General features: G+C 41.3%; 1 protein-coding gene across 16 annotated transcripts in view; it reads left to right on the plus strand.

Annotated features, from left to right (window-relative positions):
- The window catches only part of FNBP1 (formin binding protein 1), a 136,836-nt gene that overhangs the window by 39,167 nt on the left and 74,549 nt on the right, over nucleotides 1-23,120 (plus strand). For all 16 annotated transcript variants that reach the window (XM_081594779.1, XM_081594782.1, XM_081594783.1 and 13 more), the window contains exons 2-4: nucleotides 8,493-8,608; nucleotides 21,307-21,363; nucleotides 22,063-22,210. In XM_081594779.1, coding sequence (XP_081450905.1) covers nucleotides 8,493-8,608; nucleotides 21,307-21,363; nucleotides 22,063-22,210 — 321 coding nt within the window. The remainder of the gene's footprint in view (nucleotides 1-8,492; nucleotides 8,609-21,306; nucleotides 21,364-22,062; nucleotides 22,211-23,120) is intronic.

The raw sequence follows: 23,120 nt of genomic DNA on the forward strand, positions 1-23,120 counted from the left end.
TTGGATGACACATTTTTGTGTAAAGTTCTATAATTTTTTGTTGTTGCTCTTTCTGTAGATGCAACCACTTGACTATTCAGACTAAAATGGATTTTTAAAAACTTTGTAAGTGAGTTTTTTTTACATGCGGTCTGGGTAGATCTATATCTTCTGACACTTTGTGTGTGTGTGTGTGTGTGTAGTAACTTTTTAAAAAAATTTATTTTTAACTGGTGGGTAGTTGCTTTACAATATTGTGTTGGCTTCTGCCATAGAGCAACATGAATCAGCCGTAAGTATACATATATCCTCTCCCTCTTGAACCTCCCTCCACTCCACTCCACTGCTCTGGGTTCTCACTGAGTACCAGGCTGAGCTCCCTGTGTTATACAGCAGCTTCCCGTTGGCTGGTTTGCACGTGGTGATCTGTATGTTTGATTGCTGCCCTCTCAGGTCGTCCCACCCTCTCCTTCCCCTCCTGTGTGCTGTGCCCCCTCTCTGTTCTGTGTGTCTGTGTCTCTACTCCTGTCCTGCAAACAGGTTCATCAGTACCATTTTTCTAGATTCCATATATATGCATTAATGTACGATATTTGCTTTTCTCTTTCTGACTTATACTTCACTCCGTATAACAGGCTCTAGGTTCATCCACCTCACTGGAACTGACTCAGATGTGTTCCTTTTTATGGCTGAATAATATTCCATTGTATATATGCACCACAACTTCTTTATCCATTCATCTGTTGATGGACATCTAGGTTGCTCTGACACTCTTTGTAAAAATTTCTTAAAAAAAAAAAAAATTTCTTATGTTACTTTGGAGTATAGAAGACTAACAGGGCTTCCCTGGTGACTCAGACGGTAAAGAATCTGCCTGCAATGTAGGAGACCTGCGTTCGACCCCTGGGTCAGGAAGATCCCCTGGAGAAGGGAATGGCTACCCACTCCAGTATTCTTGCCTGGAAAATCCCATGGACAGAGGGGCCTGGTGGGCTTCAGCCCTCGGGGTCTCAAAGAGTCGGACACAACTGAGCAACTAGGCACACATACAACAGTAGATTAACAATGTTGTGTTAGTTTCGGGTATACAGCAAAATTATTCAGTTACACATACACCTGTATCTATCTTTTTTCAAATCTCTTCTAACACTTCCCTCAAAGAGAAGAGGAAGCCAACACCGGTTATATCATCCCAAGGGATTCTGTTGAAATAGAGCCATTTGGGGCACTTCCCTGGCTGTCCAGTGGTTAGGACGCCTAGTTTCCACTACAGGGGGCACAGGTTTGATCCCTGGTTGGGGAACTAAGATCACACGTGCCACGTGGCACGGCCAAAAAAGAAAAAAGAAATAGAGCCATTTAGGATCTGGTGCTTCTCAAAGTGCCCACGTCCTTAGGAAAGCGGGTTTCGTATAGAATTAGAGCATCCTAAAACAGTGGTTTGATACCACATGGAAGTGCCCCGGTGACATGGAAGGAAGAGATCGTTCCCTTCCTGAGTAAGCAACTTCCGGCAGGGGACGGATTTCCCCATTTCCGAGGAGAGTTGCCTCTTGATACCCTTTCTCCAGTCTGAGCCATTTACCCAGAGGCGACTTTAGCAACTTAGTTTCTTCTTAGATTGGCTTTTCCCAGGGATTTAGGATGTGTCTGTTTAGTATCCTTTTTGATTAGAGGAAGTATCATGTTAAAAATTGACCTGTACTTTGGAGAAAGCTTCCCTATGGCCAATTTGGGTCTCCTCATCTTAAATAGCTTTTCTGCTCATAGTTCCTATGTTAGTTCTTTGGCATCATTTGAAAAAAAAAAAAATCAGATTTCGGAAGTCTTCTTGAGTAAGCAAGAACAGTCATTATATCTGACCTAGAGAAACCAGTCTTCACCCTGACTGATGGGTTTATAGTGTAGGTCTATGGGAAGGCAAATTTTGTTTGTATTAAACTTTATGATTTGGGGACTTCTCTGGCGGTCCAGTGGTTAAGTTCCATGCTCCCAATGGAGGGGACATGGGTTCAATCCCTGGTCAGGGAACTAAGGTCGAGAATACCACATAGTGGAGCCAAAAAAAAAAAAAAACCCAAAATACAAAAAAATAAATAAACCTCATGATTTTTCAGAACCTCTGATGAAGATAAAACTTCATGACCTAAACAAATGCCAGAGTTCATGCTCATTTCATTGTTTAATCTTCAATGTATAAAGGAGCTTAATCATAGTCTAGGACATAAAACCAGACCTGGAAAAATAATTGTAGAATACTGATTAATACAACTGCACTTTCCTCATTCGGCTTACTCAGCCCCTTGTAGCTGAAAGCTCCTGCCAGGAGTCTTTGGTTCATTAGAATTCAAGGAGCAATGAGAATTCAAGAGAAGGCTTGGTGAGGGGGAGGGAGAAGGAGATTCTGAAAAGATACCAGGTTGTAATCATTTACTCGGACACATCCATTTGCAGTTCTCTTGGCAAATTTGGAGTTATTTGTTGAGCTTATATATAGTACACACTTATAAATTAAACATTTTCCATTAGGGTCATACATTATCTGACTTTCTGCATCTTTGGCAATATGAAGCTTTCAAGTAGAAATTTTAGAGTATGTGTCATATGATAGTGGTTCCTCAAGTGAGTCTCTGAACCTCTAGAGGTTCCAAAAACCCTCTCATGGGGTTCACGAGGTCAAAACTATTTTCATAATGATACTAAGACATCGCCTTTTTCACCTTTTGGGCGTTTGCACTAATGGTACAAAAGCAGTGGTGGGTGAAATGACTGTTGGCTTAGCAGGAATCAGGGTGCAGGCTCCAAACTGTGATAGTGGTTATTGTATTCTCATCACTACCTGTTTAAAAAAAAATCAGTTTTATTTTTAAATGTCTTTGATGAAACAGTAAAGATGAATGACTTTTTTAAAATGTCTTTGATGAAACAGTAAAGATGAATGATTTTATTAAAGCTCAATGTTTGAGTATACATCATACATCTTTTTAATAGTGTGGCAAGACAGGAAGTATCCTTAAACCAGAATACTGAAGTGATTGTATTTTGAGCTGGACTAGCTGCTTTTATCAGGGGCCTTCCCAGGTAGCTCAGCTGATAAAGAATCTGCCTGCAATGCTGGAGACCCTGGTTCGATTCCTTGGTCGGGAAATCTCCCTGGAAAAGAGATAGGCTACCCACTCCAGTATTCTTGGACTTTTCTGGTGGCTCAGATAGTAGAGAATCTGCCCTGCAATGAGGGAAACCATGGAAGACCAAATGAAGGAGGGCATGGCAACACACTCCAGTATTCTTGTCTGGTGAATCCCCACAGGCAGAGGATCGTGGCGGGCTACAGTCCACAGGGTCACAGAGAGTTGGACACAACTAAGTGGCTAAGCACAACCCAGCTGCTTTGATCATGCTGCTGCTGCTGTTTAGTTGCTACGCCATGTCCGACTCTTTGCAACCCCATGGACTGTAGCCCACCAGGCTCCTCTATCCATGGGATTTACTAGGCAAGAATACCTGAGCGGGTTGCTATTTCCTTTTCCAGGGGATCTTCCCAACCCAGGAAATGAATCTGAGTCTCCTGCATTGACAGGTGGATTCTTTACCACTGATCCACCAGGGAAGCCCATTTATATCATAGGATGTCGTTTTTACTTCAAAGAATAATCAACAGATGAACTCTTGGGCATTTGGCAGACATTTTCTCTAAAATAAATGAAGTGAGCCTGTCACCTCAAGGAAACAACTGACAGTATTTGTAGCCAATAATAAAATCCCAGCTTTTAAGTGGAAATTAAAGTTTTGGAAAAATGTGTCCTTGCCACTGTGACCTTGACTGTTACCACATATTTAAAGACTCATCGGATAAGATCAGTAGTGATATAGACATGTGATTTGATCCTAAAATAGTTTATATTGAAATGTGTCAACACTTGGAAGATCTGCATACATATGTCAACACTTGGAAGATCTGCATACATAAGTGAGATAATATTTTCCAAATGACCAGCGCATAATGCAGTCATGCCCAGGTAAAAGATCCATTCAAAGTGCAAGACAGACTAGTGCATTTTATTGTAACTGGTATGAAAAATTCATTGCCATGGTTTCAGATTTCACATTGCAGCTAGCCTTTCAGAAACGACTGTTTGTTGAGTTTGGGTGTGGTATCAAATAAGAATTCCACAATTATCTAGAAAGGGCATTGAAACACACCTCCATTTTCTAACTGTTGCATATCTGGGTTAAGTTGTATTTTTTTATATACTTCCACCAAAATAAGGACCCACAACAGACTGAATATGGAAGAAGATGAGAATCCAGCTGTCTTCTATTAAACCAGACATTAAAGAGATTTGCTAACATGTAAAATAGTGCCATACTTCTCATTTTGGGGGGGGGGTGTTGAAGTAAAGTTCCTAAAAATAATATATATATATATATATATATATATGCTAGATAAATTAATATACAACAAATTTATTATTGTCTTTTAAAATCTTTCAACTTTTAATTTCTCATAGAGTAAATATTGATAGCTATAAACCAGATAAACAGGAACTTCCCTGGTGGTCCAATAGGTAAGACTCCTCACTCTTGATGCAAGAAGTCTGGGTTTGATCCCCAGTCAGGGAACTAGATTGCACATGCTGCAGCTGAAAGGTCCTGTATGCTGCTGCTAACACCCAGCACAGCCTCTGTGTGTGTGTATACAAAAAAATAAACACACACACATGCATATATAATAAAATAAGATGAACAAAGGCTCTTTGGGGTCTTTAATGAATTTTAAGAGGGCAAAGGAGTCTTCAAAACTGCTGCGATGTGACATCAAACAGGAAAAGATACATTTTCTCTCTCTCTCTTTCTCTCCCTCCCTCTCTTTAAATGAAGTATAATTCACAGAAAATGGAAAGAACTCCTTTTTGATCATGGTACCATCTGCAAAGTAGTAAAGGCTATTTTGAAAAATACCACCTACAATATTTGCTCACAAAAGAGTCTTTTTAAGATCTGGAGGGTTTTGGGTTTTTTTTTTTTCCCATTAAGTTTTCCACATTTTCATCAAGAATGTAAGCAGGTTGATTGGTTTTTCATCTGTTTTGAATTTTCTTGTAGCTGCTGTCAAAAAGTCCACGTTTCAGCCATCCATGTGACAGCAACAGTAGTCTTGCATCTTTGAGGTGTTGTAATATAGCAGAAAAAAGAACTAAGCTATATTCATGAGCAAGTACTAGTTTGTTACTGAATCAAGTTTTTTTTTTTTATTATTAAGAGCTTCTATCTTATTTGGACACTTATTTAGTAAGTGCTTTATTATAGCTTGCAGAATGGTCTTGAGTAGAGATAACTTTATTGAAAACATATTGTTGGTTTGAGGCCAGTAATTTTTAAGGTAGGCTCAATTCAAGTGTAAATTTTTTAAAAAAGTTTTTGATCTCAAAAGCTATTGCTTTGTATTATACATATTAGTGCTAAAAAGAATTGCAAAGTAATATAGTAAGGAAAAGGAGGAAGTTTAGTTGTTAGCAAGAGCAGATGATCTTAGTTAGTTTTCAAGGAAACATCTATACCTTTAAAAACAATAAGGCTGGGGACTTCCCTGATGACCCAGTGGTTCACTCCATACTTCCAACGCAGGAGCGTGGGTTTGATCCCCAGTCAGGGAACTAAGATCCCACACGCCCTGTAGCATGGACAAAAAAAAAGTAAGGCTCTGGTGGTAGAAATTATACAGAGATAGGGGTCCCAAATGGAGGCAGAGGTGTGAAAAGGAGTTCAATAAATAAAGTCATTATAAAACTGTATTAACAACAGTTTACTGATTAGCAGAAAGCTTTAAAGTAGCCTTGCTCTGGGAATTCCCTGGTGGTCCAGTGGTGAAGAATCCAGCTTCCAATGCAGGGGACACAGATTTGATCCCTAGTTGGGGAATTAAGATCCCACATGCTATGGAGTAACAGCCCACGAGCCGCGCGACTAGAGAAGCCTTGATGCGCCTCGACAAAGACCCAGAGCAGCCAAAATAAAGAATAAAATAAAATGACTAATTAAAAATAAAAAGAAGCCTTGCTCTGAATAACTAGTAATGATTGCAATCATTACTTGAACTGTTTGTATATTTGTTCTCTCAAATAGTTTAAAGAGATCTACAGTCTTGTTTACACTTTAAATTTGCCTGACCATCCTTGTCCTTAGAGGTAACACAAATAACCTTCTTGAGCAGAGAAGTCTCAGAGTTTGTGAAATCTATTATTGGGGACCAGGAATCAATGAAAAGTCTTTAATATTGGTCCTTGATTTTTGGTGGCTCAGCTGATAAAGAATCCGTCTGCAATGAGGGATACCTGGGTTTGATCCCTGGGTTGGGAAGATCCCCTGGAGAAGGGAAAGGCTACCCACTCCAGTATTCTGGCCTGGAGGATTCCATGGACTGTATGGTCCACAGGGTTGCAAAGAGTCGGACACGACTGAGTGACTTTCACTTTCACTTTCTTTCACTCGATTATTTTATGGTAATAGTAAACATTATTAGGTATCAAGATAAACATTTTACAGTGCCAATTTTCAATGAGAAAACATTCTAGTAAAAGAAAGCCTGAATTTCTTTTCTTTTTTAAAATTAATTATTTATTTTTGGTTGTGCTGGGTCTTCGCTGCTCTGCATGGGCTTTATCTAGTTGGGGAGAGTAGGGGCTACCCTGTTTTTGTGCATGAGCTTCTCATTGCAGTGGCTTCTCTTGTTGCAGAGTACAGGCCTAGGCCCATGGGCTTCAGTAGTTGCAGCTCACGGACTCTAGGACACAGGCTCAGTAGTTGTGGAGCACGGGCTTAGTCGTCCTGCTGGCATGTGGAATCTTCCCAGGCCAGGGCTCGAACCCACGTCCCCTGTATTGGCAGGTAGATTCTTATTCACTGTACCCCGGCAGGGAAGTCCAAGAAAACCTGAATTTCTTAAGTTGAGGTTTCTCCAGCTGTTCTGTGGGGCTGGGTTCCACTTCAAGGAGAAGACAGGCAGAGGGGCGGCAGTTTGGGGTGAAGTGATTTGTTGAGTAGGGGTCCATGAAGCAGAACCAAGCAGTCACCCTAGGATTCTCCCCTGCGCATCCCTTCCAACTCTCCATCTAATCTGTCACGAAGGCTAGCTGAGTTTGAGCTTAGTTGTTCGAGCCCATGGACTGTAGCCCACCAGGTTCCTCTGTCCATGGAATTCTCCAGGCAAGAATACTGGAGGGGCTAGCTATTCTCTTCTCCAGGGGACCTTCCCGACCCAGGGATTGAACCCAGGTCTTCTGCATTGGAGGCAGATTCTTTACCATCTGAACCACCAGGGAAGCCCTTCTAATGGAAGTATAGTTGATTTACAGTGTTGTGCCAATCTCTGCAGTATGGCAAAGTGTCTCAGTTATACACATATGTATATTCTTTTCTTATAACCTTTTCAATGCATTTTTAAACATTCTTTTCCATTATGACTTACCCCAGGATACTGAATATAGTTCCCTGGGCTATATATTAGGTCCTTGTTCATGCATTCTAAATGTAATAGTTTGCATGCTCGCTGATTCTTTGTTCATGATCTGTAGACTCCTTCCCTCTGCTCCCAGTTTTTCGCCTTTGGATTACTGAACAGTCCCCTTACTTCCAACTTCTGGTGATGCTAAACATATCTCTGGCTGTGCCCCTCCATTTGCAAGCCCTTCAGTGGCTCACTGGTGCCCACCAGAGAGTCTGGGCACCTTAACTCGGCATTCAAGGCCCTGGGTGATTCAACCGGGACCCTCTGGTTCCATCAGCCACTGCCACTCGTTCCCTTGCATCCTACCCCCACCTGGGGCTCTAGCAAGACCAGTCCACCTGATTCCTGGTCCTCTCCCTGCCTTTGCATTAGCTGTGACTGGAATACCTACCAGCCACACTCTTCCAGATTGCCATTCTCAAGGCACTCTGCACATTGGGGTTATATTTTTATTCTTGGTTCCCCAGCCCCACTCACCATTTCTGCCCCATAATGTAGGCTTGATGCATGGTTGAATGTTGAATAGAGTCTGTATGAGTCATTCTATTTGTTTGAAGAAAGTAGTATTTTGTAACTCTTCTCCCTCCCATATCTTTGCCCCAAATTTCAATGAGCTGGTGTTGAAAGTTAACTCACAAATGACCCTTAATGTGCTAAGAGCGTGGCTGAGGTAACTCGGGAGTGTGTTTCATCTCTCAGCTTTTAGTATCAGCAGAAGACACTCTGCTTTGCGCCAATACATTAAATATATCCAAACACCACGTTTCTAAACAGGAATAGAGAACGTGAACGGATGGGTCAGAGTTCAATATCTCAGGCAGTTTTCAAACCAAATTTGGTAATGTTGATTTAAAATTGCTCAACGAAAAAGCACCCAAGTACAATCATGGAAAATGTTAGACCTGCTTTCTACGTCCTGATATGTTGTTGAGAGAACTGTGCACTGAAGTTACGTTAATCACAGAGAAAGGTTACAAGCTCTGCCTTTTTATTTTTTTATTAACAGGATCAGTTTGACAACTTAGAAAAACACACACAGTGGGGAATTGATATTCTTGAGAAATACATCAAATTTGTAAAGGAGAGGACAGAGATTGAAGTCAACTATGCAAAGCAACTCAGGTAAGTTGATATTGAGAAAGGTTGTTTGTTAACTGCAGAATGAATGTAAGGGTCATTTATATCCTCATTTTATACCATAAATGTGTAAGCCTTTAAATATTGATTTTCCCCTTTTATGAAAGCTTATATTTCAGTAAAAGCAATTTTGTTTCATATAGAAAATTATTTTTTCAGAGCACAGTAAACAGAAAAACCAAGTTATGGCTATTATGCTCTGTTGCTTAAAAGGTTAGCAGCTGAATTTTGGAGGAACTTTTTTTTTTTCCAGAAAACTTTTTTTGAAACATAACAACAGAGAAGTACACATATCATAAGTGTATGACTCCAGGAATTTTCAGAATGGATACAATTATGTCATCAACACACAAGTCAAGAAACAGAAAATTACCAGCCTCAGCCCCCAGTCTCCCAGTCCTTTCTGGTTCATCCCCCTCCCCTGCCCCCGTGGTTGACCACTCTACTGACCTCTGACCACATGGATTGGTCTGGCATGTTTTTGAAGCTTTGGTGAATGTTATCATTTATTATGCAGTTTGTATTTGGTTTTCTTTGTTCCTCATTACGTCTATGATATTCATTCATGTTACATGTTGTGATGCTTTTTATTTTGGTTGATGGGTGTGTCAAAGCTTGTCCAGTCTACTGTCACTAGGCTATTGCTTGTTTCCAACTTGGGGCTATCAAGTACATGTCCAGGAGTGGAATTCCTGGGTCTTAGGCTTTGTGGATGTTTAGATTTAGCAGATGGAGTCAGTTTTCCAGAGAGCTTGTCTGATTCATGTTCCCTCCAGCAGCGGCTGAGAGGTCCTCAGGCAGCCCTTCTTACAACTCCAAGGACAAAATTATCCAAGAAGTTTCTGTTCTTACATAAAATATTTAAAAGTTGCTGGCAGAACTAAGCTTGAAGTGGCAAGATCTTTCATGATTTCTTGTTTGGTTGGTTTGTGCAGATTGTGAATGTCTAGATGACTTTTGATCTAGAAACATTTCATTTTAATCCAAAGACCATCTGGACAAGGTGAATGTCATGTATCTTGGAAAGAATCGTCTTAGAGAGCTCTGTTGTCATTTAATAATCACCTAAGTGGTACGTATGGTGCACTTCATGGATGATAAGTTTTGTTTCCATTGAGTAAATAAAATACAATATATATTGCTCAATGAAATCATTTTTATAAAGAATTTTTTTATAAATCTACTATTTATTTGCTTAATAGTACAGCTGGGAAAGACTGCAGGCAACAGGAGACAGGAGCGGCAGAAGATGAGATGGTTAGATAGCATCACCGGCTCAATGGACATGAATTTGAGCAAACTGTACACCGACTCGATGAACATGGGTTTGGGTAGACTCCGGGAGTTGGTGATGGACAGGGAGGCCTGGCGTGCTGCAATTCATGGGGTTGCAGAGAGTCGGACACGACTGAGCGACTGAACTGAACTGAACTGAACTGAGGGAGATAGTGGAGGACAGAGGAGCCTGGCCTGCTGCCGCCCATGGGGTCACAGAGCTGGACATGACATAGCGACTGAGCCGCAGCAACAACAGATTTCTTTAATAATAAATACATTATTTAATAATAATTTGATAATTTACTACGAATTAAGTTGTCTTTATTTAATTTTGCTTAATAAAATTCAAGTAAAATTAAATTTACTCGGTAAGAATTTAATCAATAAACTTATTTTTATAAATAAATTTTATTCCAGATGAACTTCCGATGCCTTATATGTGTATCAGCCTCACTAGCAGTTTAAAGCTTTATAACTGACAGTGGGAGTGGCGAACGAGCTGCTCCGTGTTGATTATTTAAACATTGCACCTGTCATAAAACGTTGTCTTTCCTGTGGAAATGGGTTACGTAACAGCTTTAGCCAAAGTGTGCTGCGCTGTGCTTAGCCTCCGCTAATGGATTTCCCTACCTTTGTTGACTTTTTCTCTTGGCGTCGTCTCTTCTTTCCTGGAGCCTCCTCCACTGTCTTGTTTTGCTTGGGAGGTTTGTCATCCGATGTCATGAAGTCTGTCCTCGGCAAGCTTCTTCATCGGTTCTATGTCAGGACAGAAAGGTGCTGCTTTTGCTGCCCTCTGGGAAGCACCTGTCTCCCTGCCCTTTCTCATCACTCTCTGTGAGCGAACCGAGGATTTAGGTAACAAAACTGGAGGCGATTGGAAAAGACTCCCAATTTCAGCAATAGGTTTGGGGTAACATTTAATAGCTCTCTATTGACCATTTTCCCATTTCGGATCTAGAGTAGCGGTGTTACTGCTGTGGTGGTTATCTCTTGGGAAGTCCTTTTCCTGAGATTTAAATGCTAGCATTTGTTTCACTCCATCCCTGCAAAGTATTTGTGCTTACGGGTGTGTGCTTAGTTGCTTAGTCATGTCTGACTCTTTTCACCCTATGGACTGTAGCCCGCCAGGCTCCTCTGTCCATGGGGATTCTCCAGGCAAGAATACTGGAGTGGGTTGCCATGCCCTCCTCCAGGGGATCTTCCCAACCCAGGGATCGAACCCCAGGTCTCCCACATTGCAGATGGATTCTTTACCGTCTGAGCCACCAAGAAAGCCCTGTGCTTATGGGAGAAGTTGACAGAAACAGATAATGAGTAGTTGAACCTTGCCTTCAGGACAATTACTAATCCTCTGGACGTGTCTTCTAATCTTTAAGACTGAGATCTGGGCAGGGCCCTTGGTGCTGAGGAGTAATCGGGCTGTCTTTCGTTGATCTGCTTTTCCGTTTGCCTGAGTCCTTCCTGGCTTCTCTTGCCACACACCCCGATCTCCTTCCCGTCCTCACTGCTTGCTTTGTGCTTCCCTGAGAAAACTGAAGCGGCCCAAGGAAAACGCCCTCAGTCTCACACTCTGTAACCCACCTGTCCGAATCCGTTCCCACACCTGGATGCTCCTGTCTGAATCCCAGCCCACCTCTTACACACTAGACTTTCCCAGAACTCTATTCCACTAGTTTTTCCTCCATCTCCGTGTTATCAGTGCTTCACTTTCTATTAGATCATCCCCATCTTCACAAAAACACACCACTGTCTCCCGTCGTTGAAAATCCACAAAGAAAACAGAACTCCTCTTGAGCTCACCCCACCTCTCCTTATTACGCTCACCTGCATGAACTGCTCCTTGGGGCACCCGTGACCTTCATCCTGTCCCAGCCCGTCTCCTGTCCTCAGTCCTCACCATCCTTGACCCCTCAGCAGCTTTGATGGGGTGGATGCTGCCTCCTCGAAACACTTCCCTCACTTGGCATCTGAAACCCCCATCTCTAGGCTTCCTTCCTATCTCACCGAAAGCTCTTTGGAAGCTCTGCTCAGCCTCCCTCAAGGTTCCTCGTCTCCTCCTGCCCCTTCATCCCATCTGCCCCAGTGCCCAACTCCTGGTCTTCTTTTCTTCTCAGTTTATGCTCTCTTGGTGATCTTGTCTGTGTCTTGGCTTTCAAGATGGTCTCTATGGCAACAGACATGTGTCTCCAAGCTAGACCTGTCTCCAGAAGCAGGTTGCTCAGAATGTCCATTTAGATGTCTAGAAAACATCTGGCATAGAACATCTGAAAAGGCATCTCTCTGCTCAAAATCTGCATCTCTGAAGCCCAGTTCTCCCTCCCCACACCACCCTCTCCACTCAAGTTTCCCTCAGAGTAAATCAGAAATCCTTACGGTGGATGTCCTACAAAGCCGACATGAGCGGTCTCCCTCCCTCTCTGACATCTTCTCTCCCTTCATATCTCTGCTCTGACCATCCCCGCCTCCTTGTTCAATCTTGTACGTGCCAGGCCTGCTCTCGCCCCAGGGATACTACGTGGCCGTTCATATAGATCACATAGAGGTTTATCTCCCAGGACCCACATGGCCAACTGCCTCACCTCCTTCAAGTCTTTGCTCAAATGTCACCTGCACAGTGAGGGCCTCCTTGCCTCCCTGCTGCACATTCCGGTTTTTCCAAAGTGCTGATAACTTTCTAATATTGTATAATTTTCTTATATACTGTTCATCATCACCTTCCACTTCCTTCTTGCTAAAATATAAACCTCTTAAGGGCAGGGCTCCTTGAGTTGTGTTCACTGATGAATCCCCACAGTATGGAACGGTGCCTGGCACATACTAGGTACTTAGTAAATAGTTGTAGAAAGAGTGAATCAACGGGAACAGGTCTGCAATATTGGTCAACACTGTTTCAAGGAGAATTACTTGTTGGCACAGGCCTATAAAAGCTGATGAGGGTTTAGCAACAAACGGAACAACTAACAGTGTGTCAACAGCGTTGGGGGAGTGGATTCTAGTGAAAGAGACACAGGAAGTGCCAGAGCCTGAGGGACTCAGCTTTTCACTGTGGAAAACAGACTTCATGCAAATGAACAAGGCCGTAAATCACTTAAAGATAGCAGTTTATCACCTTGAATAAGTGAAACCAGTGATGCATTAAAGCTTGCTGTGGGGCAAGGGTTACTTAGTCACACTGGCCAGGGAAAATCCATAGCTTGAGGACTGACAGATAGCAAGCAAAGGTCTGAGAGTCCTTCTTCCAGGCCAAGGAATCAGCAAGTGCAGAGCTCCTAAAGTGGTGACAAGTTGGAGGAATGAAAAGGCCAATGTGACTGGAGCATATTCAACAAAGACTTTGCTTGAAATATCAATATGATGCTGAAGAACATCACTTTTTGGGGAGAGGTCTGTCGTTAATTCTTTTCTGCATTAGAAGAAAAACGTGCTAACTTATTTTAGATGTAGAAGATGATAATTAGGGCTTTGGTTTCTGTAGGTCAGTGGTTAACAAACTATTGGCCACCTCTGTGGCCCAATCCATCACTGCCTGGTTTTATAAGTAAAGTTTTATTGGAACACAGGCACATCCATTCATTTATGTATTGTCTATGGCTGCTTTTGCAAAAAAACAATGGCACTGGAATAGTGCAACAGAGGCCACATGACCATGACTTGCTTGCAAGTCTAAAATATTTAGTGTCTGGTCCTTTCTAAGCTTGCTTGTGTGTGTGTGTGTGTGTGTGTGTGTGTATACACTTATATAAGTTTGCTGACACCTGCTATAGTTACACTCCATTCAAGGCATGTGTACATGAGTGCTCAGTTGCTTAAGACATGCCTGCCTCTTTGCAACCCTATGTACTATAGCCCACCAGGTTCCTTTGTCCGTGGAATTCTCCAGGCAAGAATACTGCAGTGGGTTGCCATGCCCTCCTCCAGGGGATATTCCTGACCCAGGGATCAAACCCTTGTCTCCTGTATTGTAAGCAGATTCTTCACTGCTGAGCCACCAGGGAAGCCTCTCCATTCAAGGCAGGGTTAAATTCTTAATATAATCCCAAAATATGTTATGACCTATATAAGAGAACTAACTATTGATTGCCCCTTAGCAACTGTTTCTTTAAAAAAACAAAACAAAACTGACTTATTTGTTATGACCAGGTAATGAATTCACATGATTGAAACTTCTAATCCCCACTTCCCTGAAGTTCAGGGTGGCCTTGCCCTTTTGCATCCTGCAGATTATTCTAGGAGTTCATGTTTATCTTTTACAGCTATACAGTGTTGTACTGGATTGGTGGATACGTTGATTGTTTCCAGCTGTTTGCAACTCTAAACAAAGTTGCAATGGATAACTTTGAATGAAACACTTGGGCAAACATGTCTAGAGAATAAGTTTCTAACAGTAGCATTTTGGTTCTGGTAAAATTTGCCAAGTGACTCTTCTCAGAAGCTATAACATGATCACCATCCAAGAGTGCATGGCACTGCTACTCGCCTTGACCCTCAGTACCTCTTGCTACCCATCTTTTTTTAATCTTTGCTGATTGATAAGTAAAAATTGCTAGATCTGAGCAGCAAGTTATGTTTTTCCTAGTAAGAATGAGGTTAAAAATGTTTGTATGCATTGGAGTCATTTGTACTTTCTTCCTGAACCATTCTTATCCTGGTCAATTTTTTTTTAATTGGAGCCCATTGTAAATAAAAGGAAACTGTGTTGAAGTCATCTTATAAAATATACTGCATATTGTATATACAAGGTATTGAATTTAAATTTACTTGAACAGTTAGCAAGATATTAAAATGAAACTTGAAGGATTGACTGAGCTTGAAATATTAAATTCTTATAAGATTTAGAAAAAAAAATGCAGGTTGTCATTACTGTTTGGTGGGGTTTTTGGTGTGTTTTTGTTGTTGTTTGTTTTGTTTTTAACTCACGTTGTAATTTTAAACAGACTCAATTGACTCACTGCTAGGAAAGATAAAGAAAAGAGTATTTACCTCTTTTACCTCCTCTCCTAATTGAGTTATAGAACTATATAACTTGGTTTATAAAATGAGTGTCACAGTTAATTTGTCTTAACTACAGATATGTGTTCATCACCATTCCTTCTACCACAGCCTCTCCACTTGTTTGCTGGCATCAAGAAAAATAGGGATATTTTACCCCGATGGGAACTTTTGGCATGCTCCTCGAGTTCTTTCTTGTTTGAGAATACCACTCTATAGTCATCCCTCAGTGTCTGCGAACATCGGTTCCAGGAACCACCTCCTCAGATACAGAGATTTGAAGATGCTCAAGTTGCTTTATATAACAAGGCGTTGTATTTGTGTACAACCTACACACATCCTTCCAAATATTTAAATCATCTCTAGATTACTTGTAATACCTCATACAATTGTAAATACTGTGTCAACTGTTGCCAGCATGAAGCAAATTCAAATTTTGCTTTGGGGAACTTTCTGGAATTCCCCCCTCCCCCCCCAATATTTTTCACCTGCAGTTCATTGACTCCATGGATGTGGACCCCACAGATATGGAGGATAGACTGCACCTAACAACAATTTGACTTAAATTAGTCTCTGGTCATTCTTTCTCTCCAAACTTTGTTGCTACATTGTCTTCTGGTGGAAAAGTCTAGGTGCAGCCAAATATTTATTCCTTGTAGGTGGCTTCCTTTTTTGACTCTGTGAAGAACTTTTTTGTGCCACTTAGCACTTTGGTAACTTTTCCAAGCAATGCTTTGTGGTTGATCGCTCTTTATCAATTTTCCTTACAGCACTTTCGTTTGCAAAGTCAGTTGTTTATTTCATGCCCTTATATATTTTCTTCCAGATTGGGTTTTTCTCTGTCATTTTCTTCCTCCCTTGTCATCTGTATTACATTGCATCTTTTCACCTTGCTTATATTTAATTCAGGCAGTTTAGTGAAGTGCTTAAAAGTAACAGATTCTAGAGCAGTGGTCCCCAACCTTTTTGGCACACCGGTTTCGTGGAAGCCAGTTTTTCCACGGACTGGAGTGGGGGAGGGATGGTTCCGGGTGTTCAAGCGCAGTGCATTTACTGGGCACTTTATTTCTATTATCACTACATCTGCTCCACCTTGGATCATCAGGCATCAGATCCCGGAGGTGGGGGACCCCACTCTAGAGTCTCAGTGTCTGGAATGTTCTTCCACTTAACAGTAATAATGATTTGGGGCAAATTACTCTATGTGCTTTGTCTTTTTCATCTGTAATATGTGAGTAATAAGGATGATGATCTTTCCTACCTTGCAAGGTTGTTGAGGGGTCTCAATGAGATAAAGCATGTAAGTGTCTTAGGTTGATGTCTAAGCATGTTTTTGGTATTAACAAGCGTCACCAGTGCTCCTGTTTGATCTGATAGAATGGGAACGATCATTGTTGTGCTTCTGGCGCCATTGGTCTTGCCTTGTCTCCACTACAGGGTAAGAGTAGGGGAAAGTGTTACCAAACCAGGTTCATTGGCCAACACACAGTAAGCCAAACACTGAGACACCGAGGTTTGCAGCAGAGAAAGGGTTCATTCACAAGGCAGCCAAAGGAGAAAGCAGGAGAACAAGTCTCAGATCGGCCTCCTGGTAGGCGAGGGGCTTGGGATATTTATTAAAGAAGCAGGGTGGTGGTTGGTCTTAGGTGTGGAGAAAGTGATTGCAGGTAGGATGAGGTCATTCGTGTTCTGTACAGGTGTACCTGAGTTACTTGCTTCTTTGTGGGATGCATGTTCCAGAATGGAGGTGCTTAGCATGATCTGAGGGTGGAGTTTCTGACCCTCTGCCATCAAAAGGCCATTCACTGGACACTTGTGCAGCTCCAGTTTTAGGTGGGGCTTCTCTGATGGCTCAGATGGTAAAGAATCTACCTTCAATGCAGGAGACCTGGGTTCGATCCCTGGATCAGGAAGATCCCCTGGAGAAGAGTATGGCTATCCACTCCAGTATTCTTGCCTGGAGAATTCCATGGTCAGAGGAGTTTGGTGGACTACAGTCCATGGGGTCTCAAAGAGTCATACATGGCTAAGCAACTAAGACACAAAACCAGTGTTAGTTGGCTTGAACTTGAGCTCAACAGAGCTGACTCCAGGTTCCTGGAAAACAACCCAGGCAAACATCTTACTGTTTCGGCTGCATGATGCTTGGAAGACAAGCAAGGCTTTTATAGCAAGAAGGCAAGCTTGAAGGGTGAAGGCAGGTTACAAGCAGAGGGGTTTTTAACAAACTGGAAGGCAAGTTCAGGAATTCGTGTTAGTCACCAGTTTCGGTTAACTCCATGGGGCGCCTGATTTTGTATCTCTTGTCTTTGAGAGTTTCATTGTCTCTTCGGAAACTTGGTTAGTGTTTCTGTTTTGACATTCGCTCCATGAGGTCACAACCATTCACTCCTGTCCCTTGGGAATCCTTAGGTTTGGGGTGATCTCCCCCAGGCATTCGGCTCGCAGCCCTGGGAAGTGGAAACCCAGGTGGCCAGCCCCGGCCCCTGCCGAGTCCTGGAATCTGGGTGCTCAGTCTGCCCAGCTTCCTCCCAGAGCTTTTCTGTCTCTGTTCCCTGAGTGCTGACTCACCCCTCATTTTACTTCTGTCTGACTCGATTTTCAGTCAGTCCATGTTCCATGGACTTATTTCCCTTCCAGTGACTGTGAGGGAGGGGTCAAGCATCTGTTGTACACTGTACCAGAACCTTCCATCCCTCACATAGGTCACCACTTCTCAAAGTGTGTAGACTGAGGTTATGTGCCTTTCTTCATTGGTTTATTTTCTGCTCTGGAAAATTTCCTGGCTTTTATTTCACCTCTTGTTGGAAAAAAGCACAATTGTCTAATGAGATTTTATTTTGCCATCTTTATCTGGAAATCTGCGGTAAGCTTTTAAAAGTATAAAAGAAAGAGAGAAAAAAAAATTTCCTGGGTCCAACCCTAGACCTTCCATTTCAGAGGATCTGAAATGGAGCCTAAGCATCTCCTTTTTAAAAGCCTCCTGGCAGCTCTTAGGAACAACCGAATTTAAGTCTAGTATTTTTATTAAAAGATGTGTATTTTCCTCCTAGCTTTTAATTAGCCTATCTGAAGAGCAAATATATAAACACTTGTTTCTCAGAAAGATCTCATAAATTTAAAGTTGCTTTTGGTGGTTTATTTGTTTGCTTATTTTTAAAATAACTTCATACAAATAGGGCAAGAAAGCCCATCTCGAGAGAATGGAAAGGCAATTGCTCTTTTTTTTTTGGTAGTGGTCCCTAACAGAAGTATCTTTGGATCTGAAGTTCTCTTCTAGACCTCTTAAGGTTTTAGTTTTCTGTTAGCATTTATAGAGTGAATTATTCATTGATGTTTTTAAGAAGCGTTTGAATGCTATATGTTTAACACTGTCAAAGTGATACTCATGCACAGAAGTGGACCATCTTTACTGGAGATCACCCACAACAGGTCTTTAATCCTGTTTGGGGTTTGACTGGGAAAACGGAACTATAAAAAGTGCTGGTTTCTCCTGAATCTCTTCAAGCTCTGCTTCCTTCAATTACGTATAAAATTTGAACTATTTTTATGGCTGGAAGCTAAAAAGAAAGTGTGGGTTTAAATAAACCTATAAAATAACAGTTTTGAATGGGTTTTTGTATAAGGTGTGAATTTAGAAGTGGCATTTTTTCATTTGTAGTTTGTGGTTAGCAGAAGAAATGGTCAATATTTAAAACCATGCACTAAAAATATCTCATGAAACTTCTAGGCTTTTCAATACTGCAGATCACATATATGCTGCTTTAAATATATTTGCAAAAGAATCTATTGATTATCTAGTCATCTGCTTTCCATGGCTCCCCTTCTAATATTCTTGGTACATGTAAATTGGAGCTACTGTTTTTATTAAATCTATCTTTTTTTTGGCTGCACTGGGTCTTCATTGTGGTGTAGGGGCTTAGTTGCTCCAAGGCACGTGGGATATTAGTCTCCCAACCAGGGATCGAACCCACATCTCCTGTATTGGAAGGCGGATTCTTAATCACAGGACTACCAGGGAAGTCCCCAAATATTTAAATGTGGTAGACCAACTCAAAGAATTCCACTGTGCTTTCGATATGCACGATTTCTCTTTTCTGCATTATTATTTCTCTCTAAGGCACTTGCTTTAGATATTTAATATTTAGGAAATACTGCTTCTTCACAGTCTTTTGAATCTAAATCTACCAGATAATTTTTACTGTGAGAGTCTCAGTAGAGAAAACACGATATAGTTTAAGCACAGCTCATGTGATAGCACAGAGAAGGCAATGGCACCCCACTCCAGTACTCTTGCCTGGAAAATCCCATGGACAGAGGAGCCTGGTAGGCTACAGTCCATGGGGTCGCTAGGAGTCAGACACGACTGAGCGACTTCACTTTCACTTTTCCCTTTCATGCACTGGAGAAGGAAATGGCAACCCACTCCAGTATTCTCGCCTGGAGAATCCTAGGGACGGCAGAGCCCGGTGGGCTGCCGTCTGTGGGGTCGCACAGAGTCGGACACGACTGAAGTGACTTAGCAGCAGCAGCATGTGATAGCAACCTCCAAGTCAATACAGTTTTCTTTATCAGTTTGTCTACTTAAAAAAATTTAAACTGTTATGTACCCCTGCCTTTTTTAAGTAATTGCAGCAATCACTATTCTATTGGTTGATATATATTCCCTTGGAATTTCGAAACTTTAAGGGACAAGAGAGGTCATTTCACGCCCCTGCCTCAGGGTTTTAGAGATGAGGAACTGGAAGCACAGACTTGCCCATTGATTTGTTCACGGTCACTGCACCCAGACACATGGTCTCTGGATTCCCAGAGCAACGTCCTTTCTACTGAAGTCCTCTGCCTCTTGTGTCATCTAGTAACACCTGTTGGAGATGAACTCACATTTCACTCTGTCTGTAAAATGTACCATGATGAAAATTGCAAATTTATTACTGTATACTTCTCTAGGCACATCTGTAGATTCAGGGGAAATGAAAGAAATTAAATGTAAAATAATGAAAGTAGCTACTATGAAAGAGAAATAGCAACAGGCAATAAAAAGAGAAGTGAACAGTGAAATGGTGTCATATGGAGAGTCTCATTGTGGACCACTAGTCACCTCCTAGGACTGTTCTTTCTCCTCCCCTTCTTCTTTTTGTAAAAATTGAAGTATAGTTGGTTTACAGTGTTGCATTCATTTCTGCTGCACAGCAAAATGACTCATTTATACATATACTTACTGAGTCACTTATTTTTCATATTTTTTTCTGTTATGGTTTATCCCAGGACATTGAATATAGTTCCCTGTGCTATTCAGTAGGACCTTATTGTCCATTCATTCTACAGGTAATAGTTTGCATCTAGTAATCCAAAACTCTCAGTCCATGCCTCTCCTTCCCACCCTCCCCCTTGGCAACCACAAGTCTGTTCTCTGTATTTGTGAGTCTGTTTCTGTTTCATAGACAGGTTCCTCTGTGCCCATATTTTGGTATTTGTTTTTCTCTTTCTGACTTACTTCTCTTAGTATGATAGTCTCTAGGTCCATCCATGTTGCTGCAAATTGCATTGTTTCATGCTTTTTTATGACTGCGTAGTATTCCATTATACATATGTACCGCACCTTCTTTATCTATGGCTGTTCTTCTAACTATAGAAGCCAAAACAGGACCCAAGAGAAATCAATCAGTGGAGCCATTAATGAATTTTCTTTTTTCAAGATCACTCTCAGTTTTTATGTAAATTTAGGCATGCAGAATGTAGAGGGGAGTATTTGGATTCTTGACCTGGAGGTGGGATTAAGAAGAGAGATTAGAGCAATTTTGGCTACTCTGAGTGTGTTCACTGTGAGCCTGCTACACAGGTTAAAAGTTCTCCTAGTTAAATGTCTTAGCATAAACATCCCTCCAAATATTGTTTCTACTTCCTTCAAGGAGACTTATTCACACAAGTGGTTTTCATTAGCTCTTTGAAAGAGAAGCCACACAGACTTGAAAACATGCCCTTTGAATTTTAATTTTAAACATTCGGACCCAGTTCGTATGTTTGCCTTGTATTTAGAGCAATAATGCTTGACTGAGGATGAGTGTACGGGATGGTGACCTGGTAAGAAAAACTGCCCCAGCTCAATGCTGTAAATAAAAGCCACTGCATAGAAACCCATGGTCTGCCCTCTCTGGTTAAGTAATGTCAGGTCTTAACATCCAGGTAAGTGACCAGCTGGTGACCGTGTCTATTCTTATGTGCTCTATCTTTAGCTTAAAAAGTCAAACTTATGCAAGTCTTTCACATTGAAAGATGAAAGGAAATAAATGGATTTCAGCTGTGGACATTTTGTGACTTTTTAACTTGTAAACAAAAACACTAGCTTCATCTTTTATCCTTGATTTCTCAATTATCTTTCTGTATAAGGTGACACGTCTGCCTTTTTGTTTTAGGAATCTTTCAAGGAAATACCAACCTAAAAAGAACTCGAAGGAGGAAGAAGAACACAGGTGTGTTTACCATTGATTGTTATGTATGTGTATGTCCTTGGTGATGATTATAAAGGAAATCTACATATATTCTGCAGATACAGTATATCTACAAAAACAAATTGCACTCCTCATTCATATTTGTGTCAATTTTTAAATTGGGGGAAAGACAATAAAAACTTACACAAGTAACTTTTCTTATAGAGGCACTAGACCTCGTCCAGATTGTTTCAATTAAGGTAATTAGGAAAAGCTTAGCCTATAAGCAAATACAGGAAGTGTAGATGGACTGTGCACTCTACATCTTGATAGTATCAGGCATCTCATTCATCCAGGAAATATGTCCATTTCAGACAGCAGTTAAGACATCTTAACATGAATAGCCCAAAAGTATCGTCTCTAATTTAGATCTAAATATCCATGACATTAGTACATATAGTAGGTATACGTATTTTGGGTTTTACCTGGACTATTAACAAAACCAAATGTTGCCTGATGTAGAGCAATTTGGCTTCACAGAATGAAAAATCTTTCAGTTGTAATTAATTCTGCGCCATTTTGATGAGAACACCCTGATGTGTGATGAATTTGTCAAGACCCTGTGGGAGCTGGAGGCACATTACCCTGATAGTAATGTTAATTACTCTTTCGCTGGCGGGAAGCCACGTGAGAAAGGATGTGCCCTGTTTGAAAAGGAGTGGTGTGTGTTCTGTTCTGTAGGTATACGGCTTGCAAAGCCTTCCTTTCCACCCTGAATGAAATGAACGATTATGCTGGGCAGCATGAAGTCATCTCCGAGAATATGACCTCTCAGATCATTGTAGAGTTATCTCGCTACGTCCAGGAACTGAAGCAGGAGAGGAAATCGGTAACTAAAATTTGTTTTTCTTCGTAAGAGGTGGAGCAAAGATGATGGGACTATCCCTCAAAGTTTTTGTTTGTTTGTTTTTATGGTTTCCTGTACTATACAATAAATCCTTGTTGCTTAGCTATTTTATTTATTTTTTGACCATGCCGCTAGGCATGTGGGATCTTAGTTCCCCAACCAGGAATCAAACCTGTGTCTCCTGCATTGGAAGTGCAGAGTCTTAACCACTGGACTGCCAGGCAAGTCCCTCCCAAGAAGTTTTGAAGTTAAACGAAATCACATGAGACAGTGGGTCTTAAACTGACACCTTTGAGAAGCATATAAAAATTCCGGACCTATTCCTAGGAAGTGTTTCTAGGTCTTTACGTATGATTTCAAAGGTCCATTATATACTCTGCAACTCATTTGTGGGACCCAGAATACTAACCTCTTATGATGAATTTAAATATATTTGAGGTTCTGGGACATACAAGAGTAAGCAATGTAATATGGTGTCTGCTGTGTGGAATAAATTGTATTAAAATAAATGCTTATGAGGAGTTCAAAAGAGCCAGAAAGATGGCCTCAGTTACAGCCTGGCTTATTCATTGTCATCTAATAAAGGGCCTTTTTGTTCCTCTCATCACCATTACAGTCTTTTCATGACTTTTATTGTTAACAAAAGGGAAAAATGTACCCTCGAGTAAGGTATATTCATAGTCAAGATTTTGACCAAAGAGATGTATCATTAAGCCATGGTCTGTAATCATTGTACTTTGATTGCCTATGAGGCACGTAATAATTTGTTGTAATAAAATACCAAAGTTGGCCAGTGACATGCTTTTCTGATGCAAAGAGTCGACTCGTTGGAAAAGACCCTGATCCTGGGAAAGATTGAAGGCCACAGGAGAAGGGGGCGGCCGAGGCATCA

This window comes from Giraffa tippelskirchi, chromosome 4, assembly GCF_054371585.1.
Source record: "Giraffa tippelskirchi isolate mGirTip1 chromosome 4, T2T-mGirTip1v1.2.pri, whole genome shotgun sequence".
Lineage (NCBI taxonomy): Eukaryota > Metazoa > Chordata > Mammalia > Artiodactyla > Giraffidae > Giraffa > Giraffa tippelskirchi.